The sequence below is a fragment of the Agelaius tricolor genome, unplaced genomic scaffold (genome assembly GCF_023055355.1).
Source record: "Agelaius tricolor isolate 1412-34295 unplaced genomic scaffold, bAgeTri1.0.p SCAF_14, whole genome shotgun sequence".
NCBI lineage: Eukaryota > Metazoa > Chordata > Aves > Passeriformes > Icteridae > Agelaius > Agelaius tricolor.
Genome location: NW_027269274.1, coordinates 13744660 through 13767282, shown reverse-complemented (window position 1 = coordinate 13767282; position 22623 = coordinate 13744660). Strand labels below are relative to the sequence as shown.

At 38.4% G+C, this 22623-nt stretch overlaps 1 protein-coding gene across 6 annotated transcripts in view; it reads left to right on the top strand.

Annotated features, from left to right (window-relative positions):
- The window catches only part of CACNA1D (calcium voltage-gated channel subunit alpha1 D), a 168902-nt gene extending 149148 nt beyond the window's left edge, over positions 1-19754 (top strand). For 5 of the 6 annotated variants that reach the window (XM_071439777.1, XM_071439776.1, XM_071439780.1 and 2 more), the window contains 8 exons: positions 7876-7992; positions 9491-9855; positions 10150-10176; positions 11047-11196; positions 12158-12321; positions 15010-15131; positions 15778-16098; positions 17562-19754. In XM_071439777.1, the coding sequence (XP_071295878.1) occupies positions 7876-7992; positions 9491-9855; positions 10150-10176; positions 11047-11196; positions 12158-12321; positions 15010-15131; positions 15778-16098; positions 17562-17855 (1560 nt within the window). In that variant the 3' untranslated portion in view covers positions 17856-19754. The remainder of the gene's footprint in view (positions 1-7875; positions 7993-9490; positions 9856-10149; positions 10177-11046; positions 11197-12157; positions 12322-15009; positions 15132-15777; positions 16099-17561) is intronic. The other variant, XM_071439778.1, reaches the window with a different exon arrangement.
- The last annotated feature ends 2869 nt before the right edge of the window (positions 19755-22623 follow it).

Below are 22623 nucleotides of genomic sequence, written 5' to 3'. Positions count from 1 at the left end.
GGGCAAGATGGAACTGGAAAGACTCAGCTCTTCCTCTCTAATTAGGCAAATATTTTTCAGTTAAAAAAATGATCATGAATGTCCACTAGAAATCTGCAAAGACCTATGGGATTTGAGGCATGGAGCTTTTTTTTCTGATTAAAACAATGGGATTGAAATGACCCAGGCCAGTAGGTGGGGAGATTATTGCTTTCTTTTTTCCCATCTTCCTCTTTTCTGCTTTTGTCTCTCTAACAAATCAGTAGGAACTCAACTTGATTGACCAAATAAAAATGGAAACACTGTTTCAAAGAGACCTGAGACCTGTGGTTAGAAGAAAAAACCCAGTCAGGCATATAAATGAATAATATAATTTTAAACTGGAAGCTGCAGCATGTCAAATTCAAGATCCTAATGCTGTGTCTGTTAGAATAATTACTTATATGAGGATACAGCTTTAAAACAGAGCTGGATATCAGAACTGCAAAATCCTTAAGCAAACCAGCAGATAAAAGCAATGCCACCTGTTTCAGTTTGTGTCAAAAGCCACATGAGCCATAAATGCTCCTGTACTTTTGCTGATACCTGTGACTTTCTCTTGGGGTGAATGAACTGGGTGATTAGTGAAGAACATGGTTCCTAAGGATTTAATCAACCCTGCAGTTCCTGCGTTATCTAGCCTGGCTTTCCTTATCTCCTATCTCTTGCAAGAGAGGAAGAAAACAATCTGCTATTCTCTTCAGATATTTACAGCCCCTTCCTAACCTTTGAGTGAAGCAAGAGGTGAGTTAGAGTTTTATAATCCTGCAGATTCCTACAGTTGGCCATGTCACACTTTCCTGCCTTCAGAGAGTAAACAGCTCCTGTGAGACAGAAGGCTCCTGGTGGCAGAATCTATTGTGTTTTAATTCAAAGAACAGCTGTTGGGGAAAACATTAATGGATGCTGCCATTTTACCTGTTTTATGAGACTGAAACTGATAAATCCTTTGCCCTCTTTTATTCCTCATGCTCAGGAGGCTGGGTTTTTACAATAATTTCATTCAGTACTTTTGAGGATACTGAATGGAAATCCTGTAAATGTCAAATGGCCTAAGGTCCTATTTTTCCAAGGGAATTACACTTTGGTTTGTTTTTTTTTTTTAACTAATCCTTTAGTTGTAATCTAGGATATTAAATTGGATGCCTTGCCTTTAGCTAAAACTTTTAAAAACATGTACTTCTTATGCTGCTGTCTCTGATAGAATGACTTACATGTATGTAGGCAGAAAAGCAGAATAATAACTTTTACATGCAAGATCACGAGGGTTTTTAGGACTGCAAAACAAAATCTCCACAATATTACAACTAGAGTTCAAGGTCATAAAAATAACATTTGCAGCAAGAAAAGCACTTCCAGAAAAAGTGTAGTATGAAAGACAGGGAGCCATCCACACTGTCTTTAGTTAGCTTAAGAGAATTGCATATCATAGAGTAAAATTCTGTGAGTCCAGGAAGCCCAGTCAGGCTTTCTGGTGGCCTACAGTAGTTGTTTTAATAAGTTCTGTTTCACCAGGTGTGGGAATAACTCTTCCCTTGGAAGCCACATGACTTAGCTAAAGATGCAGCCAGCACACTCAGGAAGGCAGAATGACCGAGGAGCATGGGTAAAAATACTGTTAGATGGTATCTTCAGAGAGACACCCAGAGCATTTCATTTCAGGGTGATTGAACACTAGAATACACAGAATAGGGGTTTTATGTAATTGAGACTTAGGCATTTAAATACATGGAAATGAAACTTGCATCCTTTGTCTGAGTTTTGTTTGGTTATATGAACCCAAAACTTGTGAACTGTGTCACAAGAATATCCTTGGCAGCCCCCTCATGTTTGGGGGCCAGAACCTCCACCCAACTCCAATAAAGAAAGCAGCTTCTTCTGACACTGGATTTGAGCTGTGTTTGGTGCAGGAGAAGAAAGAATGGAAGTTTGGGTTGAGTTAGAAAATCAGAGCAGATCTCCCTACAGAACTGGATTTGCTTTGTGTATGCCAGAGCATGCAGCAGGCAGGGATTCCTCTTCTTACTCCACAGTGACTTCATTCAGGGTGATTTTTATCCTCTAGAACTCAGGTTTTCCTCAAGGGTGTAGCATTGGCTGTCAGCCTAACCCAGGTTGCTGCTTGGGTATGTCAGAGGGGAGGCAGCAGCCCAGAAACTGAGGAGGGGATGATTATCTGCTCATGCTGCTAAGTCATGGAAGTCTTTCTGCCATGAAGTTTCAAATTCCTCCTCACTCAGAAAAGGACACTTCAGATGAAAACCAGCAGTTTGTTTAAACTTGCACATTATCACCAAACCTGTCTTCAGAGCTGCAGTAACAGCATCCCTTGGAACCCCCCCGTTTGTGTTCTGCAGACCCAGGGGAATTCACACCCTTATGGAGGCCAGAGAACAAGAGACTCTGAAATGATGGGTGACCAGTTTGAGTCACCTGTTTATGCCATTTTTGTGATGCTACACATGCCCTGAGGTCACCAACAAAAAGGGTTTCCACTGCCTTTCTTGTGCTATTGACTGATACTTGTGCAGCAACCACTAATATATTTTCTGGGTCAGAAAGGGATGTCTTTGTGTAATGATGGAAACTTGTATTGAGCCAAACAGTAGTCACATTGCTAGTAAAATAGATGTTAAGTGAAGCATGAACAATTTTAATTACTTTCATCTAGCACAGAGAGGGAATGAACTAATTCTGCACTATTTTTCCTATGGAAAACACTTACTGTAACATCTGTATATAGATGTGTTATATATGTAACACATCCATATTTCATATTTATTTATGTATAGCCCTCTTTGTTGATACACAGAAATAAAAGTTAAAGGATATTTTCTTTCACATCCCAGGTACATAAAAGCACTGATTTATTGACCTGAGCCTGATTTTGGAAACATGTTTCAGATTAAACTAATCATGATTTTTTCTCTCTGCAAATGTTACAACCACTATTAACCCTGTAGTAAATGGTGATAGAAAAAGAAAAAAGCCAAACCCTCTGGTAGGCATCAGCTGAGGGGTTAATTTGTTGCTCAAGTCCCATTTAATTGTGCTCTGATGTTCCTGTGGTGCTCCCAGAAGGGCTCAGCCCTGGCAGCCTTTGTGCAGCTGCAGCGCTGGGAGCCGGCTCTGCCAGGATGGAGAACTCTGGGCAATCAAGGCTTGACCACTTTGTCTCCTATGTCCACTGCTACAGTGTAGGTCTTTCAGATATTTTTCTGCATGCTTATTTCCTTTTAAAAGTAGTTCTGTCATTGTATTCTGTTCATACTAACCTCTATTTATTTTTAAGTGTCAATGTAGCTCTGAGGTTTATTAATCTTTGTAGTTTTCTTTGCTCTAAAATAAACAGGTAGTAAAACCATGTTCTTTACCTATAAATCTAGTGGTTTACAGGAATGTTTTTAGCATCATTCCAGGCTTCCAGGATTGTGAAGCTCTGAAAACCTAAGCATTTAGTATTCATGTTTGTGCTTTTTTCCAGTTCTAGTGAGTTTATATAGTAATATACATAAATATCATTGCTCTGTCTGTGAAGCAAAGTTTGCCAGTGTCTTCCAGTTCCTGGTACCACTCTAGGACAGCTCAAAAAGGGAGCACTGGAAATAATGTAGATGACAATGATATTATTTAAATAAGGGTAGTGTGCTTGCACTTCTTAAACTGAGCTTAAACTGCATCTATATATAGGTTGGACCATACCTGAAAGTGGTTGTGGACTGAATTTAGGTACAGGGAAAAGGATTTTTTATAGCTCCAGTATTTGTAAGCATTTGAGGTATTTTTTCTGAAAGTCATGACTGGAGTCTTGCATTAGACTCGGATTTCTTAATAAAAGACATGTATTTAAAATGGTGTTACTCTTTTATGCATACTGTAGATGTGGGAAGTGGATTTAAAATCTGTTTGGCATTTTTTAAAAGCAGTCTTTTCATAATGTTTGCATGTTTAACTTCCAAATGTTTTGATGGTTTGGTGTGAGTTGCCTTTCAAGCCTCTTAAGGCAAATCTCTAAATAACCTGTCTAGGGGTAGTTATTGGTCATATGATATATTTTCTCAGTGAGGATGAGGAACTCCTACATTTCTGTTATTTCTACTTTTGAAAACACATCTGTGTCATCTCACTGGTGTGTCAGAGACAGGGGCATCAGTCATTGTCTTTTGAGATGCTATTTAGGACCCAGCGCTGCTTATCAATGCCTTGTGCCATGCAGAAAACATTGCAGGTGCTGTTGTGCCTCCAGAGCACAGCTGCACAGAATTACCATGTTCATCTGCAGTCATTCTGGGCATTTATGGGAAAGCCTAATTAAAGACATGCCTGGGTTTCTCATGTAATTATGTTGTTCAGCACTCTATGTGTCACTGCTTTGCTGAGTAACCTTTGGACTGATACTTCTCATCTTTCTCTCACCTACAAGGAAAAAAGATGAAGCAAAGAAGGAATCAAAAGTTTAATTTTCGATAAACCATGTGTCTGAACAAGAAATAACTTCTTTTGCAAACTTCTAGTGAAATCTGTAGAACAGTTAGAGCTGTGCTCAAGGACTGTGAGGAAGCAATCCCTCTATAACACTCAAATTTGATTTTTTAAAAAAGTCATGAAAACATGATGCTTCAGGAATGTGGCGCATCTTGAATCTCTGTATGTAATAAAAGTCTTATGAAGGTCTAGGTAGGGCAATAACCACCTCCTAAGAACTTTAGCAGTCCTAGTGAAAAAGAAACAAGCACACCTCTGGCAAGGGTAGACAATTCACTATCCAGCCTCTCTTTTTTGAAAAGCCCCATCTGCTCAGCTTTTGCTTTTATCTCTGATTTAAATGTAGCCGTTTTTAAAACCTCAAAAATGGAGGACATGGTGTGCTCCCATTGCTATCTTGTGTGTTACATTTTCACCAGGGTTCTTGCTGGGTAGACTAAAATGTGCAATATTATGTAGAGAACGTGTATCTGAAGGACACTTCTTCCCTGTAAACCAAAGAAGAGGTGTGGGGAAGGTTGGTTTGATGTTTCTGTGCACTCTTTTGTTTTAGAGATCTTTGGTTTTGAAGTGCTTGGATGTGAAGTCAAATGTTTGATCAGTGCATGCTGCCTCAGTCTTTGCAAAAGATATTAAGTGTTCATTAAGGTTCCAGGGAGGGATTTTCCTACATAAAAGTACCAATTCCTGAGGTTTTATATCAGTCCTACTTTAACTGACTGATCTAATGAAGAATTGTCCAATCAGTGTGAGATCAGCATGAGCATTTGTATCATGATGTGGTGCTCCCCATATAATGTTAGATTATTTATGATGCTGTTGGATTGCACCAGGTAAGATGAGACAGTGAGTGGGAGTAGTCATTTTCAGGAGAGAGTTCACAAAATCGTTGTAGGTCATTCATTAGAGCAAACTGAGGAATGTTTCAATTCTGTAGACTGGTGTTGCTTGAGAGCATCAGTGCTGGCTGAGAGTGAATAAATCTGCTGGGTTTAGTGTGATAAACATAAACCTTTGTACATGGTGATCCAGGCTTCTTTCTTCCACTGCTGACTGTGTAAATGCAAGAGGTCTGTCTCTTGGAAATGAGTTTCACTGGAGAGAGATGAGATGATAAAGGGTGCCTGGCTTTCTCTGGAGTAAAGGAGAGGTAATTCACCAAGAAGTAAGCCAGAAGGCAGTTGGAAATGTAATCAAAATTAAATTACCATTCCGTGTGTTGCTGTCAAACACGTGGCTTTTCTCAGCCTCCAGGCATATATTTGTGGGGCTTTGTCACAGTTTGGCAGACAGGAGTTTGAGCTAGTAGATTTTGTCAGAGTTACATTTTGTCTGGTGCTGCTCTCGGACAGTGCTGTGTTCACAGAAGGGCTCAGCTCAAAGGCAGCCTGGGCTGGCTGAAAACTCAGAGCTTTTGTGCAGTTGTAGAGCAGAAAACTCAGCCACAGTTGAGAGATGGGCTTCTCCAGCAAGAATAATTCAGGACAATCAAGACTTTGCTGTGTCTCTTATTATGTGTATCTTATATGTTCAGTGTTGTAGTGTAGGTCTATTCAGGTATTTTTCTGGATGCTAATTACCTTATTTTAGCATTTTTCAAATTGTATTCTGTTCATAATAAGCTCAGTTTATTTTTATGTTCATGTGCTAGCTGAGGATTTTTTGTTCTTTTTCCTTCTCTTTGCTCTAAAGTCAGCAGGTAGTGAGTGTGAAATGCAAGTGGCTCTTCTATCGAATAGTCAACTAACCAAAATATAATAGCAGTCCTTTAGTAAATAAATACTGCATTTGTCTCTGCTAAATCCATAGAAGCCTCTGATCTTCCACTTGAATAGCTGTACTTAAAGTGTTAATTTTGCTTTCCTTTAGCACCTTGCAAAATGATGACATTAGCAACCTTGCTGAGGTTCTGACTATGCAATTAGCATAAGAAGTGGGAGAAAGCACAATGTATTCATGAAATGAGTATTGTATATTAACTCACTAGTAAATGATTTTTAGAGCCTTGTTCAATTATAGCATAACTCTCAAAGTTCATCCCTGAGGAGGAAAACTGAATTGCCAAATAGATGTAGATAATGTGATTAGTCAGGCACCTTTTTCAGGAAGGGAAATACTGGAGTGAGTGAAACCTGAAGTGGAGCCTGTAGTAAATCTACCTCATTGAAGTTCAAAGCTTTTTGGTTTATCCCTTTCCAGGTTCTGATTGCCCACACTGCATAAATGCCATTTTTCTCCTCAGCAAAGCTGTTTCTGTTTTGAGCAGTTCTGTGAGGGAACAGCATGAATGAGACCAAGCCATGCTTGGGGTCCTCCAGGGTCTCTCAGCTCCTTCTGCAACTCTGAAACACAAAATTCTCTGCACATCCTTGTGCTACCCCAGGGCAAGTAACGTGCAATGTCAGTGTTGTGCTGGGACAGCCCTCACATCTCCTTCAAAAATGTTAAAAAAGAATTTTAGATTTTCAGGTTTTTAGATCATAACCAAAAATTGAACCAAGTGCTGTGCAGGATTTTTAGTAGTGTATGTGTAGTGGTAAAGGGTTAAACACACAGATCTTGGATTTTTCTGAGCCTGAGGAGATAAAGGAAGTTGCTGGGAAGAATGAGATTGTTGTTCTTGCTTGGGATCATAGCAGGCAGAGTTAAATCAGGAGGAATTTTCTCCTTTTTGAAGTAAGGCCTGCAAAGCACTGAGCTCTTGGGGTGGGTATGATGTCTCTCTCCTCCCTGATGTGCAGGTCTGTCCTGGGCAGTGTCAGCTTTATCCCTTTTCCTAAATGTTGCTTGTGGTAGCAAACTTGAGAGGAATCTGAACTGGTGTACACTGAGTCTCTGTTGCTGTAACTCAATGGTTTTCTATCCTAAACTAAAGCTCTAAACCAAATATCTGCAAATCACAGTGCAGTGCAGATGAGCTGGAATTATTTCACTGCTTTCTTTTCCATCTGAGCTCTGCTAAAATTGCTGTTGCTATAGCAAAGATCTCCTTGTGTTTCCTTTGTTGACACAGGCTGCAAACATGTTTTGAACATTAAATATACATCTCATTGAAATGCATTTTATTATAGTTCTTGCTGATTTTTAATAAGATTAATTTTTCTTCCATAGGGGTCCATAAACATCAGTGGTGTTTTAGTCAGTATCTACACTGTGATAATAAAGACATGATCACCTCAGTACTACCAGGGTGGTACTGGAATATATAAACTTTTTGTGAATAACAGTAAAGGAACTTACAGCTGAATACATCCTCTGTGGATGTATTAACAAAAACTGTTAACTGTCCTTTAAAATAATTTTAACACCAGTAATTAAAGAGCAAAAAAGAATTTGCATTCCTAATGTATTATGGTGTTGTCATTGATTTAGGCAGGACTAAGGACACTTCATGATATTGGCCCAGAAATACGCCGAGCTATTTCCTGTGACTTGCAAGATGATGAACCAGAGGAAAACAATCCAGAGGAGGAGGAAGATGTTTATAAAGTAATGTCAGAACACAACCATGTGAATTGTTTTTTGTATAATATGAGCGTAAAGAATGACCTTGTCCTTGAATATCAAATAACATAGTAATACTTTTAAACCCCTTAAATCAGAAAATAGAAATATTTTATAAATAATGATATTTTATGTATACATCTATAAAAATGGTAGTATCAGGACACTTGCATTTCTTTAGGAAGCAGTTCCTGCAGGGTGTTTCTCCTGCCCCTAATTCTTTCTCATGAATTCTTATTTTTTCTTAGGCAAATCCTATCAAAAGGTATAAACCTTGCCATCTCAAATTTTGATAGAGGCAAGGTTGAAACTGGTTTTAACCTCTGCAGTGGTAGATAGGAAGAAGAGAGTGAAAGTCTATGCAAGCAAACCACAACAGACACGGAGCTGCATATTTAAAACTGAATACACGGGGTTACACAGAGATCAACTAAATAAAATGCCATTTCCAATCCCATGAGGGATATCAATAAGAATCAATCAGAAAAAAAATTAGGTTTCCTCTTTATGTTATTTAGTCCTAAATGGTGAATATGTAAATTTGGTGTTATAATCAGAGGCAGTCTGCAAACCATTTGTCAGCCAGCAAGGAAACTTATTTTTCCCAATCATTTCAGAAGAAGCAGATGTAAAATGATGCTTCTGCAGGAAATACAGCAGAAGCCCCATAGCTTGCTACTGTCCTTTGCAAAAAGGAGGATGTGGCACTGGAGACAGTGCCTCAGCTGCCACCAGTAGATGCATTTCTCTGCCAACCATCATTACCTCCTGTCTTCTCTAGATTGAGCTGCAACTCAGACTGCTGTCATCCAGGACCCACACCTGGCTAGACAGGGAGGCTCCCTAACCTGGGTCAGGTGTCCAAGACAGCTGCATGTCACAGTCATACCTTAGCACCTCATCCTTTCTTTCACCATCCATCACACTCCCAGGGCTGATAAACAGAAACTCTTTCTTGTACCTCTGCGAGAAGAAAGAATGGAAGCACTGGAGCTGAATGTTCCCTCCTGGGATTTGCTTGCAAGCTGTTGCATGGCACTCCATCCTGTCTGAGTGACTCCTGCTGCAAACCCCTGCCCTGGGAGAGCAGCACAGAACTTCACCAAGGCCTTCCCAAAAATTAAGCAAACACATCTCTTTCTGAGGAAGCTGGTGCATGTTCATTTATGGGAATCTAGGTTTCTCCTGCGTAATAAAATGTGGAGAAAGCTGGATATGTCACTTTTACTTGGGTGGAAAAGAATAATGATCACAGCATACTGTTGATTTGACTCTGAAATACAATATTGTCATCACCACAATCACATCTCTGTCACTTCAGGAGATCCCATCTGAAGCATCATAAAATTAGAAAGAAAAATCACAGGTTACTTGAATTGCTACTTTTCTATGCATGTAGGAGAGAAAAGTAAGTTGTCACTGTCAAGAGTATGTTCTGTTAAGGTTTCTGATATAATTCTTTCTTTCTCTTCCCCTAAAACAGAGGAATGGTGCCCTCTTTGGCAACCACATAAACCACATTAGCAGTGACAGACGAGATTCCTTTCACCAAATCAACACCACACACCGTCCCTTACACGTCCAGCGGCCTTCAATTCCCTCTGCAAGTGATCCTGAGAAAAACATGTACCATCAGGCAGGAAACTCTGTGTACTACAACCATCATACCCACAACTCAGTAGGAAAGCATGTTCCAAACTCAACAAATGCCAATCTCAATAATGCCAACGTGTCCAAAGTCCATGGAAAGCACCCAAGTTTTGGGAATCGTGAGCACCGATCTGAGAACGGTTACCGCTCACACTCCAGGGCTGACCATGAGAAGAGAAGAAGGCCAAGCAGTAGGAGGTAAACTTAAATATGCCTTTGTTTTTAAATAAACTTATAAATACACTATAGGAAACTTAAGCTAAGTGAAATTAATTTGAATCTTCATTTCTGTTGCCTACCAATGTGTAAGTGGTATTTAAAATGTAGCACTGATGAATGGGAAATGCATAAATCTTTACTGGGGTTTGAAAGTAGCAGTTGTCTTTGAAGTGAAATCATTAGTTACAGCACAGACATTGTAATCACTGAAGAGTTCCTCTAAATGACTTGTTCTTAAAATATTTTTCTCATTTTTGTGGCCTACCTGGATAGAACACGCTACTATGAAACATATATTAGGTGAGTTGATATTGTTCTGACATAATTGAAGAGGACAGGGAGTTTTTCTTTTTTTTTTTCCTCTCCTTTCCTGTTTCTTTTCTAAATTAACTGTATAACAATGCATATGCTTAGTAACTCAAGTGACAATTTCTATTTTTTTACTGCCTGTTCTAAAAGGACGAACTTTTGTTAAAGTTCAAAGTTATTTAAGCCCTTTTGAAAGTCCCGGCAGGTTTCTGCAGTTTTCAACAGGCTAAAGATCACACCTGATTGTAGCCCTTGTTAAAAATTGACTTACCAAGACTGGAAAACCACTGGTGTTAGCTTTGATAAATGTTAATGTGTACAGTTCCTTTTATAGGGAACCCAAAATCTTTCCTGGTCTTCTGTCTGAATATTTTCTAAGCACTTCTTAAAATATAAGATCTATTGTTTTAATTAAAGTGCATTGGTAAATGGATGCTTAGTGGTGGTTTTAATGTCTAGATTTGCATACCCATTTCAGATTTCTTTTTGAATACCTCAGTGAAAACTTCTTAATATTTGAGCCATTTGGCAAACTTCAGGCATTGGAGAGAGGCTGTGTTTTTCCCAATGACAATGTATAGAATATAAAAAGTCTTGATTGTATTTGATTTCACTGAGCATCTTTTTATTGCTTTTCTATTGTACCAGAAGGAAATAAAGGAAGGCCATCTTTAAGAAACAGATACATCATTCACGTTCTGAACTGCACTGCTGTAACACCACATCCTGAACTAGAGAGTTGTTAATGCTTGTCTTTTTCTTCTCCTCCTTGAAGAACATTAAAAGAATTATAAGAACATTGTAAACAATACGTAATTGATATAAATAGAATAAAAATTCCTATTTGGTTGCTGCTTCCAGGTCTGACACTGGTGACGGGCGCCGACCAACCATTCGCCGGGAAGAACACGAAGTGCAAGACTACTGCAATGATGATCATTATCTGGCAGAGCAGGACTATTACAGTGGAGAAGAATATTATGAAGATGACAGTATGTTGTCAGGAAACAGGTGAGGATATTTGTTAAATAAAAATATTTGTTAAATAAAATAGTGTGCAAAAATATTTTGGCATTTTACGTACATAGATGTAAAGGCTTCACTAAGCACATTCACACTGCAAATTCTCTAATGAAATTAATGCTCCACAACTGCTGAAATGGGAAATGATGAGGAAAGGAGAGTATTCCAGAGAGAGAATGTTTCCCTTCTACTGACTACATTCAGTAGCATCTCAAATATAATCTCCACTTCTGTCCATTTTTAAAAAATGTTCAAGTCCAGCCCAGAAGTAGAGGAATTTATTGCCATTTTATTTTAGATCCATAGGTGGATATGTTAAAGTGCCAGACATGCTGAATTCTCCTCCTCCTCCTCCTCCTGCAATATGGGCTACATTCACCAGCTGATTTCTGGCGAGATTGGCACCATAATCTGCATCCCATTGATTTGCATGAAAGCTAAATTTTACAGAATTCTCAGGTCACTTTTTTTTTTTTTTTTTTTTGTATGACAGTCAGCATCAAGTAACACCCTTTCAAGATCTGATTTTAAACATGAGAATATCCAGAATGTAAGAGGCTTAAATCCATTCTGAACTTCTATGCTCTGCACCTTAGCCAGGGATGTCAAGAGAGCATGGCCGGAGTAGAAGAGAGTATTTATTTTACTTTTTTAAGCAGTGTGTGACTGAGATCTTACATTTTTGCCTGTACTGGTAAGAAAAAATTCTTTGAAAATACAAGATGATGAAAAATTTAACCTGAGAATTGACCTGAGTAGAGAAGTATATGCCCTCTCAAAATCCTACAGAAACTGAATTTTAAATCTGAGTTGTGCAATTACAGAATGCAGTGTTTAATTCTCTTGCTGGAGGAAAAGTACACTTGAAAATCTTTTAGAAGGAAACTAATTTTGTAACTGCTTACAAAAACTCACTGAAAGAATATTTTCTTTATTTTTTTTAATGCAGGCATAGATATGATTATCACTGTAGATATCACTGCCATGAATCAGATTTTGAGAGACCAAAAGGTTACCATCACCCACATGGTTTTTTTGAGGAAGATGATTCACAGATCTGTTATGATACAAAAAGATCTCCTAGGAGACGGCTGCTACCTCCAACACCACCACGTAAGTACATTAAGGACAATTGCTTTGCAAATCTGGAATAATTCAAATACATTCAGACAGATTCCAGTTTAAAAAGGATTTTTTTTTTCTTAAACTTGGATTTTAAGCATCTTATTTCAGATTGACATTGGTACTTTATTCTGCTGTCTCAGGAATGATGCTTAAAATTCTGTGTTTCTTCTGAGGGAGAGGATGTTTCAATTTATAGATAGAATTAGCATTGTCAACAGATGTTTTTTTCCCTGATTCTTTAATTCTCATTTCTTCTCTTCCTTGTATCTATCCCTTGGTTTTTTTCCTTATCTCAAGAACAATATTGGTTCTTATCTTGCAATCCTGTCTTTGTATGTTCCAGGCCATACTGCAGAGATTAGCAGTGCTAATCCTCTGGTGAAACTAGGCACAGACTCAAAATTCTTGGGTTTGAGCTTTGACCTCTGAGTGCAAAAGCAACCTCTTTTTAAGGCTTTTTCTTGTCTCAGAGATTCTCAAGTGTATTGAGATTATTTTCTATCTGAGGTACAGTCTTAGACTGTTTAAAGCTACAGAAAGCTGTGGTAAAAGGCAGCAGCAAAATGTATTTTTCTATAATGAATGTAGCATTCTCCAGCAATACTGCCAGTACTGGATCTACACTTTAGGCACTCATCTCCTTATAAGACTGGCAATGCTCTCTGCTTTTTGGCTTTCTGCCCTTAGGGGTTACAGGGGGCAGAATGAGTCTTGCACCACAGAGAGCGAATAACTCAGCTGAACAGAAGTGAAGGGTACAGAAAGCTGCTGTCTGTCTTCCAGTAGTAGAAGGGAAGCACATCAGGTGAAGGAGAGACTGTGAAAGGAGACCCCTGTACATCTTTCTACAAGCCTCTCTGATAACAGAGGAATTTTAAGCCAAAGACATAGATAGGTGCTTTTTATACCCATTCCACAGATTGCAGGAGAAAAAAATTCATATAAAAATTGTCCTGGGTCTGCCCATGAAAATGTTTTGAGTGGAGGGTTAAAGGTTTCCTCTAACTGCAGTCTTGGAGATAAAGTTTTAATGACAGTGTTTGGCAGTGATTTATTTAGAGGAAATGATGCTTTTTATCTCATCTACAGGAAACTTGATTAAGGTACTAGATAAGATTATTTGATATTCTAGGATAAGAGGACATAGTTCTGATCGAAGTTGCATAAGGGTAACTTAGGAAGTCCTGGACTTGCACCAATGTAATGTCATAAGAGCAATCAGTGTCAGACCTCCTGTCATAACCATTTATTTTATATTCAGGAAAAGAGTTGAGGGATTTTAGCAGCTCAGTATCTGAGCAGATTTTAAAAGAACCTCAAATCTATTATTTGTAGGTAGTGTATGGGCTGTTTGGCCTGGGGAGGAAGCCTTGATTGTTTCACATTATAAAGAAAAAAGGAAAAAAAAAAAAAAGAATGTGCAACATTGCACTCAACAGCTCCTGCTAGCATCTGAATCAGTCCAAGTGAACATAACATCCAGTGCCTTGGCTGAGTACTGCAGTCAGTAAATTGAGCTCTGTGCAAGCTTTCTGGGTGCTTCTATGCCAAACTCATATCCACAGTATTTGAGCAGCTTCCAGAAGTGTACTGAGGAACAATAGAGATGTTCTTTCAGCCTCTTCTCTGCAGGGAAGCAGGTGAAAAGAAGTGTCTTGTGTTGGATGAAGGGACTTTTTGGGTACTTTATTATACATTTTGGTATTTGGACATTTTATCATATGAGGATCAGGAGCTAAGGCTTACATCCCTCTGTTTGGATTTGCCATAGAGATAAGGGAGAGGGACAAAGTTTGCTTTAGTTAGACAGAATGACCTCGTGGAGGTGCCTGTTCTTGTTCAGTGGCTCTTTCTTAGCATCCAGCATGAAGTGTCTGATAATAACTGTGGGGTGCCATAACTCCATGGCATTTGGTACAGCCAACTTCTCCCCAGTGTCCCACTCCAGTGCTTACAGCTGTGAGACTGGATCTAGATTCCAGCTGCAGTTCAGCATCCAGGCTCTCTGAGCACTGAAGCTGGCAGAGGGGAATGATATCCATGTGCTTCCCATCATTCTGCAGGCTTTCAACAAGGTCAGCTGAAACATCTCCACATTAGCCAAACATCTTGATTCAGTTCAAATTTCTACTTTTTTTTCTATCATGAATGTGCACATAACAGCAGAGACCGTGGATGATTGCTGTGCTAAGCAACAGAATAACCATCAGGAATTGACAATATCAGTTGACTTGGATATGGTTTTGCATATTGCTTCCAAGGAACTGCAGATTTCATATTTCCTTTGGGAAATCTGGTTTATTAGAATGGAGAGCTTGAAGCCATGGGGAAGGAAGAAGAAAGTCACAGCAGGTTATGGCAAAACTCTGCAGTTGAGAGTCTGAGCCAGTCAGCTGCATCAGTGTGAGGCAGTCAGCTGCTTGTTTTCTGAAGCAGATGCTTCCAGTTCTATCATGTTAGCTTCCTTCTATGATTTCCACCTTAGACTGCTTTTGCTTATGTGGTTAATCTGTCCTTTATCTTATAACCTGCCACTTGCTTCTATTAGCACAACTTCTTTCTTACTGGAGGATCTGTTTTAATTTGTATCACAGCTCACTCACCCTGGAATTCTGGAAATAATAGACTTTGAGGAAAAATACTTTGTTTTTCTAATGAATTATGGTTTCCCTGTAGCACACAGACGATCTTCCTTTAACTTCGAATGCCTCCGCCGACAAAGTAGCCAAGACGACATCCCGCTCTCTCCTAATTTTCACCATCGCACGGCTTTGCCCCTTCACTTAATGCAACAGCAGGTAAACCCAAACTCTTCCTTAACCAACAGTGAATTAAATCTTTCCAGCCTCTACGTTTCACTCCTGACTTTCACTGTTGTTTGAAGCAGCACTGGCGTATTCATTCCTAGACCCAAGGCTTCTCAAACATCGACCTTGTACAAAACACAGAATGAGTAGCCTGCCCCTTGGACTCTGAGTGCTCACAAAGTGCTCATGCCCTAAATTTTGACCAGGACTGCATAATACAGCAGCTGTCTATTAATGTTTCCCTATCTCAATTCCATTTGTGACAATTTGCAAGTACAACTCAGACACTTTCTGAGGCTCAGTGCCAGCTTGGAAAATGCTGACAGCTTCCTATCCTGTCCTGGACAGAAGGAATATTTCTTTATTTTGTTTTCTTTAATATATTAATATATATTTATTTATTAATATATATTTATTTAATATATTAAAAGATTTTGTGATATGAGTTAAATTGAAAAAATACCATTTTGTTGATTCAATTTACCAGTTTCAGTCCTGTTCCTCTATTACACATCAGAAGATGTTGACTTTGCATAGCTGCTGCCTGAGAAATTGGTTTGAGCTAACTGCTGAAGTGAGAAATGAGTATGACTGAGCATTTGAAATCACTAACTTCTAAAATGCTTCCCTTTGCCAGGTGATGGCTGTGGCAGGTCTGGATTCCAGCAAAGCTCATAAACACTCCCCGAGTCGCTCAACGCGCTCCTGGGCCACCCCACCCGCCACACCTCCCAACAGGGAGCGTTCCCCCTATTACACCCCTCTGATCCAGGTGGACAGGGCTGACTCCACAGAGCACATGAATGGCAGCCTGCCCTCCCTGCACAGGAGCTCCTGGTACACAGATGACCCCGACATCTCCTACAGGACATTCACCCCAGCCAGCCTGACCGTGCCCAATGACCTGCGGCACAAACACAGCGACAAGCAGAGGAGCGCCGACAGCCTGGTGGAGGCGGTGAGTGCTGCACGGCCTCTGAGCCAGCCAACAGTGCCTCTCTGGGAGGTTTTGGGTTAACTCCGCAAAGCACAGAATAAAGTTTGATGCCTCAGGTTTTAGCTTTTATAGTTTTTAGATTCTGTACTGCTTTAGTGTGTACTTCTGAGCTTCATATTAGGAGATAGTCTCCTCACAGAATAGGGAAACAAAACATTCCTTCTCTAGCTGGGAACCAAGGACAAGTGGCCCATATCTCAGGGCCAAGAACATAAACAACATGGACTGAAGAGAGAAAAACAAGAAGGATGGGATTTCATAAGCTAAACCCATAATTGGATAATTAATTTCAATATGCAAATGGACCAAAACTTATAAAAGTGTGAGACCCCTTTACCGGTTGTCCATTTTGGGTTCATCTTGGGTGTAGCCCTGGCTAGGCTCTGGTGTTGCCCAAGGTGGATGCATTGCAGTCTTTGAATAAATATCTACTTCATTCTTTAGCTCTGTCTAGTCTCTGTTCTAGGTCAGCCTTCACAAGACATCAAGTTCACATCAACGCTATGAAAATGGATTTTTAGTTTTATAGCCACAAAGTGGTTTTAGGTAAAGAGGGGAATTTATTCATAACTGCCGTGTAGTAAAGGATTTCTACTGACTCCAGATCTTCACATTAGTGAGAGATTAATCAGAGAACTAAAGATACTTTAGAATTTTGAAATTTAAGTTTTTTAGATGGGCATCAGTTCTGAAGTATCCTTCCACAATGGCAATAAGGAAGAGATTATGCATATGCCTGTTCTCTCTGTTGTTTCTGTGGAAATAAATCCCCATTTTTGCAGTAATCTGAATAAAAGATCAAAACCTCCATGAATCAGTGTACTAAATGCAGAGAGGAGAATAACAACTGCAAGGATTGATTTGTAGATTCACTAAAGAATGCTAAGAATTCCCTTTTATATTAAAAAAGATTTGAAGATAAAGTGTGTACAGCATTTCTTATTCATAGTTAATGTTGTAGCTTCCATCCATCACTTCCTTTCCATTGCTGGGAGCTATACAACACATTTTGTTATGTTTTTGCAAATGGGAATTCAACATCTTTTTTCCATGTACTCTAAAGAACCGAGAACATATAAAATTCTGTATTTCAGACAACTGTTCTAACTGCACCATCTGAGATATATTAACTGTTGTCTTTAGTGTATCAGCATGATGATTGATGTTCAGGAAAGACTACTGCCAGATCTCTAAGGAGAAGTGCCAGATGTACAGCAGCACCATTTACATTATCACACATCATGGTGTTCTTTGGAGTCTTTTCATTGTTGATTTAATTGTTATTTACCTGTAGAGTTTGGCTGGGGGTTGCTCCAGTGATTCAGCATGGGGTTTCTAGTGCTTTCATCAATGAGCAATGCTATGATCTGTCTGTTGTTCTGTAATTCCACTGAAATTCTCACTCTCCCCCTTCCCTCTGCCAGGTACTTATATCTGAAGGCCTAGGAAGGTATGCAAAGGACCCTAAGTTTGTTTCGGCTACAAAACACGAGATTGCTGATGCATGTGACATGACTATTGATGAGATGGAGAGTGCAGCAAGTAACCTTCTCAATGGGAATATCAGCAATGGGACCAACGGGGATATGTTTCCAATTCTAAGCAGACAAGATTATGAACTTCAAGATTTTGGTCCTGGCTACAGCGACGAAGAGCCAGAAACGGGACGATACGAAGAAGACTTAGCTGATGAAATGATATGCATTACAAGCTTATAGTATTTAGCAAGGAAAATGTTCTAATAACAGAAAAAGTGCCTCATAGTTTCAAGATGCTAGGCACTAGCTGGAGTGAATAACCAATCCAAGTTTTGTACGAGTGATGTCGCACCTCAAGGAAGCCATAACTAATAAATTTATTATCTCCAGGTTGCCGAAATGTGAACAGAGCTGCAGTAGGTCAAGTCTCCTCCCACGGAATCTTCAGTTCCTCTGTAGGAATGAGGTTCTTTTGAAACCAAGCAGATTGTGACAATCAGTTTTTTGAGGGCTAGAGCAGGATTCTGAGGTGTAATATCTTGCCTGTCTTTCAACCTTGTGCTGCTGTCCTTCCTAGTAGAACAGGATTTTGTCAGTGACAATGTCTCTATAGGTCTGGCACAGGATTGTGTGGGAAACAGCAACATGAGATGAGTGATGACAACCAATAATGTCATTACCTCAGTGCTCAAAGCATATCAGCTACCATTGCATATCCATTCTAACATTGTTTTCAAACTTGCCTCCTAATTTCTTTTCTTAATGCTCTTCTAAAATATGATTTGTCATGCTCTAGAGATCGTTGGAAAAAGAAGTTATATAAAGAATAATCCGTCATATGTAACATCAGTTTACATAGGAAAATATCATTCAGATGGTCTGTTTTCTGACTATCATGTTAAGGGCAAAATATACTGGAATAATTGCATTCTTACTAATGCACTTGCAACCAGGTTATAGTAGAATTAGATAAGATAGTTTGCTAAAAATTATATAGTAGAAAATATTGTAAATTAATTGTAATATACAATGATTTGTATTTGTAAAGAGATGTTCTATATTTTGTAATTATTGTACCGTAATTGAACTGCAGCAATATTTATGGACCCTAATTATTGTAACTCTCCACAGAATTCTAGATAGAAGTATTTTTACTTGGAATATATAGATCTATAGCATAAATATTTAAATAGAGCCACCTCTCAGTGTAAATCTCTTTTTGGGATAAAGTGTCAAGTGTGAACTTGGCAACAGATCAGATTTTTTAAAAATAATTAAGTCAAAAGAATCTCTCTGCAAAAGGGATGCACCATTGACTACTCAGTCTTATACTTGGAAAGGTTAAAAATTTAAAGTAATTTCTCTTTTTTTTTTTTTTTGACTGAAAAGTAAGCTCTAATTTTATTTTTGTAATAATCTGATGCAAAAAACCCAAAAACCTTGGCAAGTTCATGCCAGGGTGTTCCTGGTCATGAGACGACAAGTTTTGACAAAGTGTAATACCCTAAATTGACACAGAAATTATCTGAGGCAGAAAATACTTCACAGGTAAACGAAAATGCTTTACTTCAGTACTATTTTCTCTGCTTGGAAAGAGAAGAAATGTGATAGTATGATTCTACACAGAACCAAAAACCTTGATATGAAAAATATATTATTTTATTGCCTCTACCTTTCTGTTGTTCTATGTGTACTATTTCAAAGATTTATTTTTATGCAATCAAGAGAGGGCTTCAATATTGTTCACAATGCAGTAAAACCCTGAAATGTCTTTGAGGCTGAAATGACCTTGGAGGATAATTAAAACACCCTGAAAGCTACTGTCTATTTTGTTAGCACTGGATAACAATGACTTGTTCTAACAAGTTATCTTATCAGGTTTTACCTGTAGTTCCTATGCTAGATAGCAATCCAGTTCACATTTTTACAAATGTGATGTTTAAAACATGTCAATAAACATTTTGTACATAATGACAGTTTCCTATGAATAGCTTACAGACTTCCTCTGAAATCGTTCTTATTTCAAATGCCAGGATAAGAACTTAAAGGTTTGTAAATTATTTCTTGACCTACATCATTTTGTATTAAAACAAATGCAAAATGTTCTTCAAAATAAAACTGTGTAATAATTTTATTATACCTGGGAGTCCTTTTACTAATATTTTTTCACCAAGAAGTTCCAAAGGTTAAATTCAATTTGCCATGTTATAAGAATGGGAGTAAATATGTGGAATAGAGTATCAGTCTGCAGTGTCACATCATTCAAGTCTTTTATCAATGGTTGCTGTTAACCACAAAGAAATAAAACAATCAGAGTATTCATGTGCAAAAGGGATAACTACTTCTCCAGAGAAAGACCTATGGAAATGATTTGGAAAATTTGACTAAAATACCCCAAAACATCTAAATAAACTTTCCATGCTGTATTGGGAAGCTCTTGGGCAGATTACCCAGCAATATTCACTTTGTTACACTTTTCCAGCTCACAAAAACAAAATCTGGGAGGCCAAAGTGGAGCTATCCCTGTGAAGTAACAATGAGTAGATTTCAATGTTCTACCTTCTGTGGTAAAGCCACTTCTTATAACCACCTTCAAGGCAACTGATGTTAGAATTTAAAAAAAAAAGGAGGAAAACAATATCAGAATTGTATTTTGTCCAGCATGGACATTTGATAGCACATCAGGTTTGGCAGATTGAGCAGAGTGACAGGATTTTTAATTAGTGCTTTCTCCAAAGAGACAGAAAACAATATGCTGACCTCACTGTATTTTCATGCTTTTAGTCCTCAGCCTTTAATAGTGTGAGGAGAGACTCTTTAAGGTAGATAAGAAATTTTATGAGAGAAGTGTTTGCAAAAATAAACAATGAAGGAAATTTAGTTGCAGACCATATTTGATGTAGCTATTGGCTTAGGGGAGAACATTTGTATAAGATGAAAAGAATACTTGTTTGCTTTTACTGCAGAAATATGTGGTAACAAGTAATCAATATATGCATAATTACATGGTAATTGGCACCCTTAGAATACTACCAATTTGTAAGTAGTACAAGAAACCTAGAAGTTCTCTCAACAATTAAATCATCATTTATGAAACTCCAAATTTGTTTATATATGTATTTAATGAGAGAAAATACTAGTAAAGAATTAAACACTGGTAAGTATTCTACAGTGAAGTAAATTCACTGAAAAAAGGAATCTATAACATATATTCATATTTGAACAGAGTCTTTTTTTGGAGCTTGGCTGACAGAAGAATTAAGACTAAAAATTGTAATAGTGTAATAAGATATGCTTGTGTTCTCCCTCTTCATTTTAACTATAATATAAAAGGTATTTAATTACTTTTATTATTATTTAATTATATATGATATATATATACTTTCTAGAATGTAATATATTTATGCTTTTGTTATTTCTCAAAATCCATTTTTACATTTATTTTATAGAAAATTCATATTACAAGCCCACTTTTCCAGTGTCCCTATACCTGCCTAATTTAGTTGCCGACTAATTGACAGTGGGCACTTGGCAAAGATTTTAAGGTTGTGGTGTACAAAATCTTACATAAATTGAATACAATGCAATTTTACAAAAACTGCTATATTGTGCTGCTTTTAAAAGCACTTCTCATACTGAAACAACTTGAGCTGAAATGTGTGTACAAAAGAAATATTTTTGGTCACTTTTCCTTCTTAATCTCATTGTCCCCAGCCAGAGACCTCCAACTGCCTGGAGCATCTGCAGCAAGCCATTTCCAAGGAGATGCTGGTGTTCTCTCTTGCAGTACCATTGCTGGTCCAAGCATGCTGGCAGGTCTAGTAATTCTTGAATTAAACAGCTTTTACAGTTAACTGGTTTTGAACATATATTATTTGCATATTTATAAAATTTATATCTGGGTAGAATTGGGAATAATCACACTGTATTATTTGGTTGAATAGGTAAAACTGTGGAATCACAACCTGTGTTCTGCAGTCCAGTAAGGTGTAAAGGATGATTAATTGCAGCTGTGAGTCTGCCAGTGCTCCACAGGATATATCAGAATAACCTAGACTGTTCTAAGAACTCTTTGGCAGACTTGACTCTGCTGGAAGTCACAAAAATTTTTAACAGGAATTCAATAACAGCAGCCAGGTACAACACAGGACAAATTAATGGTAAATTGATGCTACTTAAGATTTCCCCAGGGCAACAAACCCTCCAGCACTGCATCACAGGAATCTCATGAGGGAGCCTCAGTGCTCTATAGCAGTGAGGCTGGAATTAGTAAAGCAGCTGCAGCTCACAGCAATGAAGATGTTCAAGTGTTTAGAAAGAGAGGAATCTGCAAGGTGTCTGTGGATGGTTAGAACTGCAAGAAAAGATGATGGTGTTTCAGAAGAAATGCCTGATTATCTGATTTGTCAGTGCAGCAATGAGCATAAGACACATGAATACCTAACCTTGCCATTTACTCCTTGTTTTAGAACTTGGCATAACAGCAGAGAGGTCTGTGCATGTTCAGTGGTAAATTATGTAAGCCAGTGGCCAGTTAATCCTCTGAAGTTGCATAATAACAATTCCCATCTTGCATGCCTGGAGTGGAAACCCCCATTGTAAATCTGCAAATGCAGGAACTTCAATGTCTCACCTCACCAAACTGCCTCCCTTCTCAACTGCACAGGACTGTGGTAAGTCTTACCAGTATACATAACTCCAAATATCCTTATTGTATTCCAAATGACACTAGAGCTCACTGAATACCCTTAAAGAAAAATCTCACAAGCCTAAGTGCTGAAAAAGAATTATTTGCCATGAGGAGGTACACAATACCCAGTCCATGCTTTTCTCAAAGGGTTCACCAGAGGAATTGTGTCCTTAACCCAGCTAATCAATCACCTGTGATGTGAAATATTCTTGTTCTTCCCCTCATTTCAAAAGAATGCATCACATACATAGAAAGGGTTTACCTGTCTCCCTTTGGAGCAGAGTTCACTGCTGTTATCGTCCATCTTCAGTGGTTTTG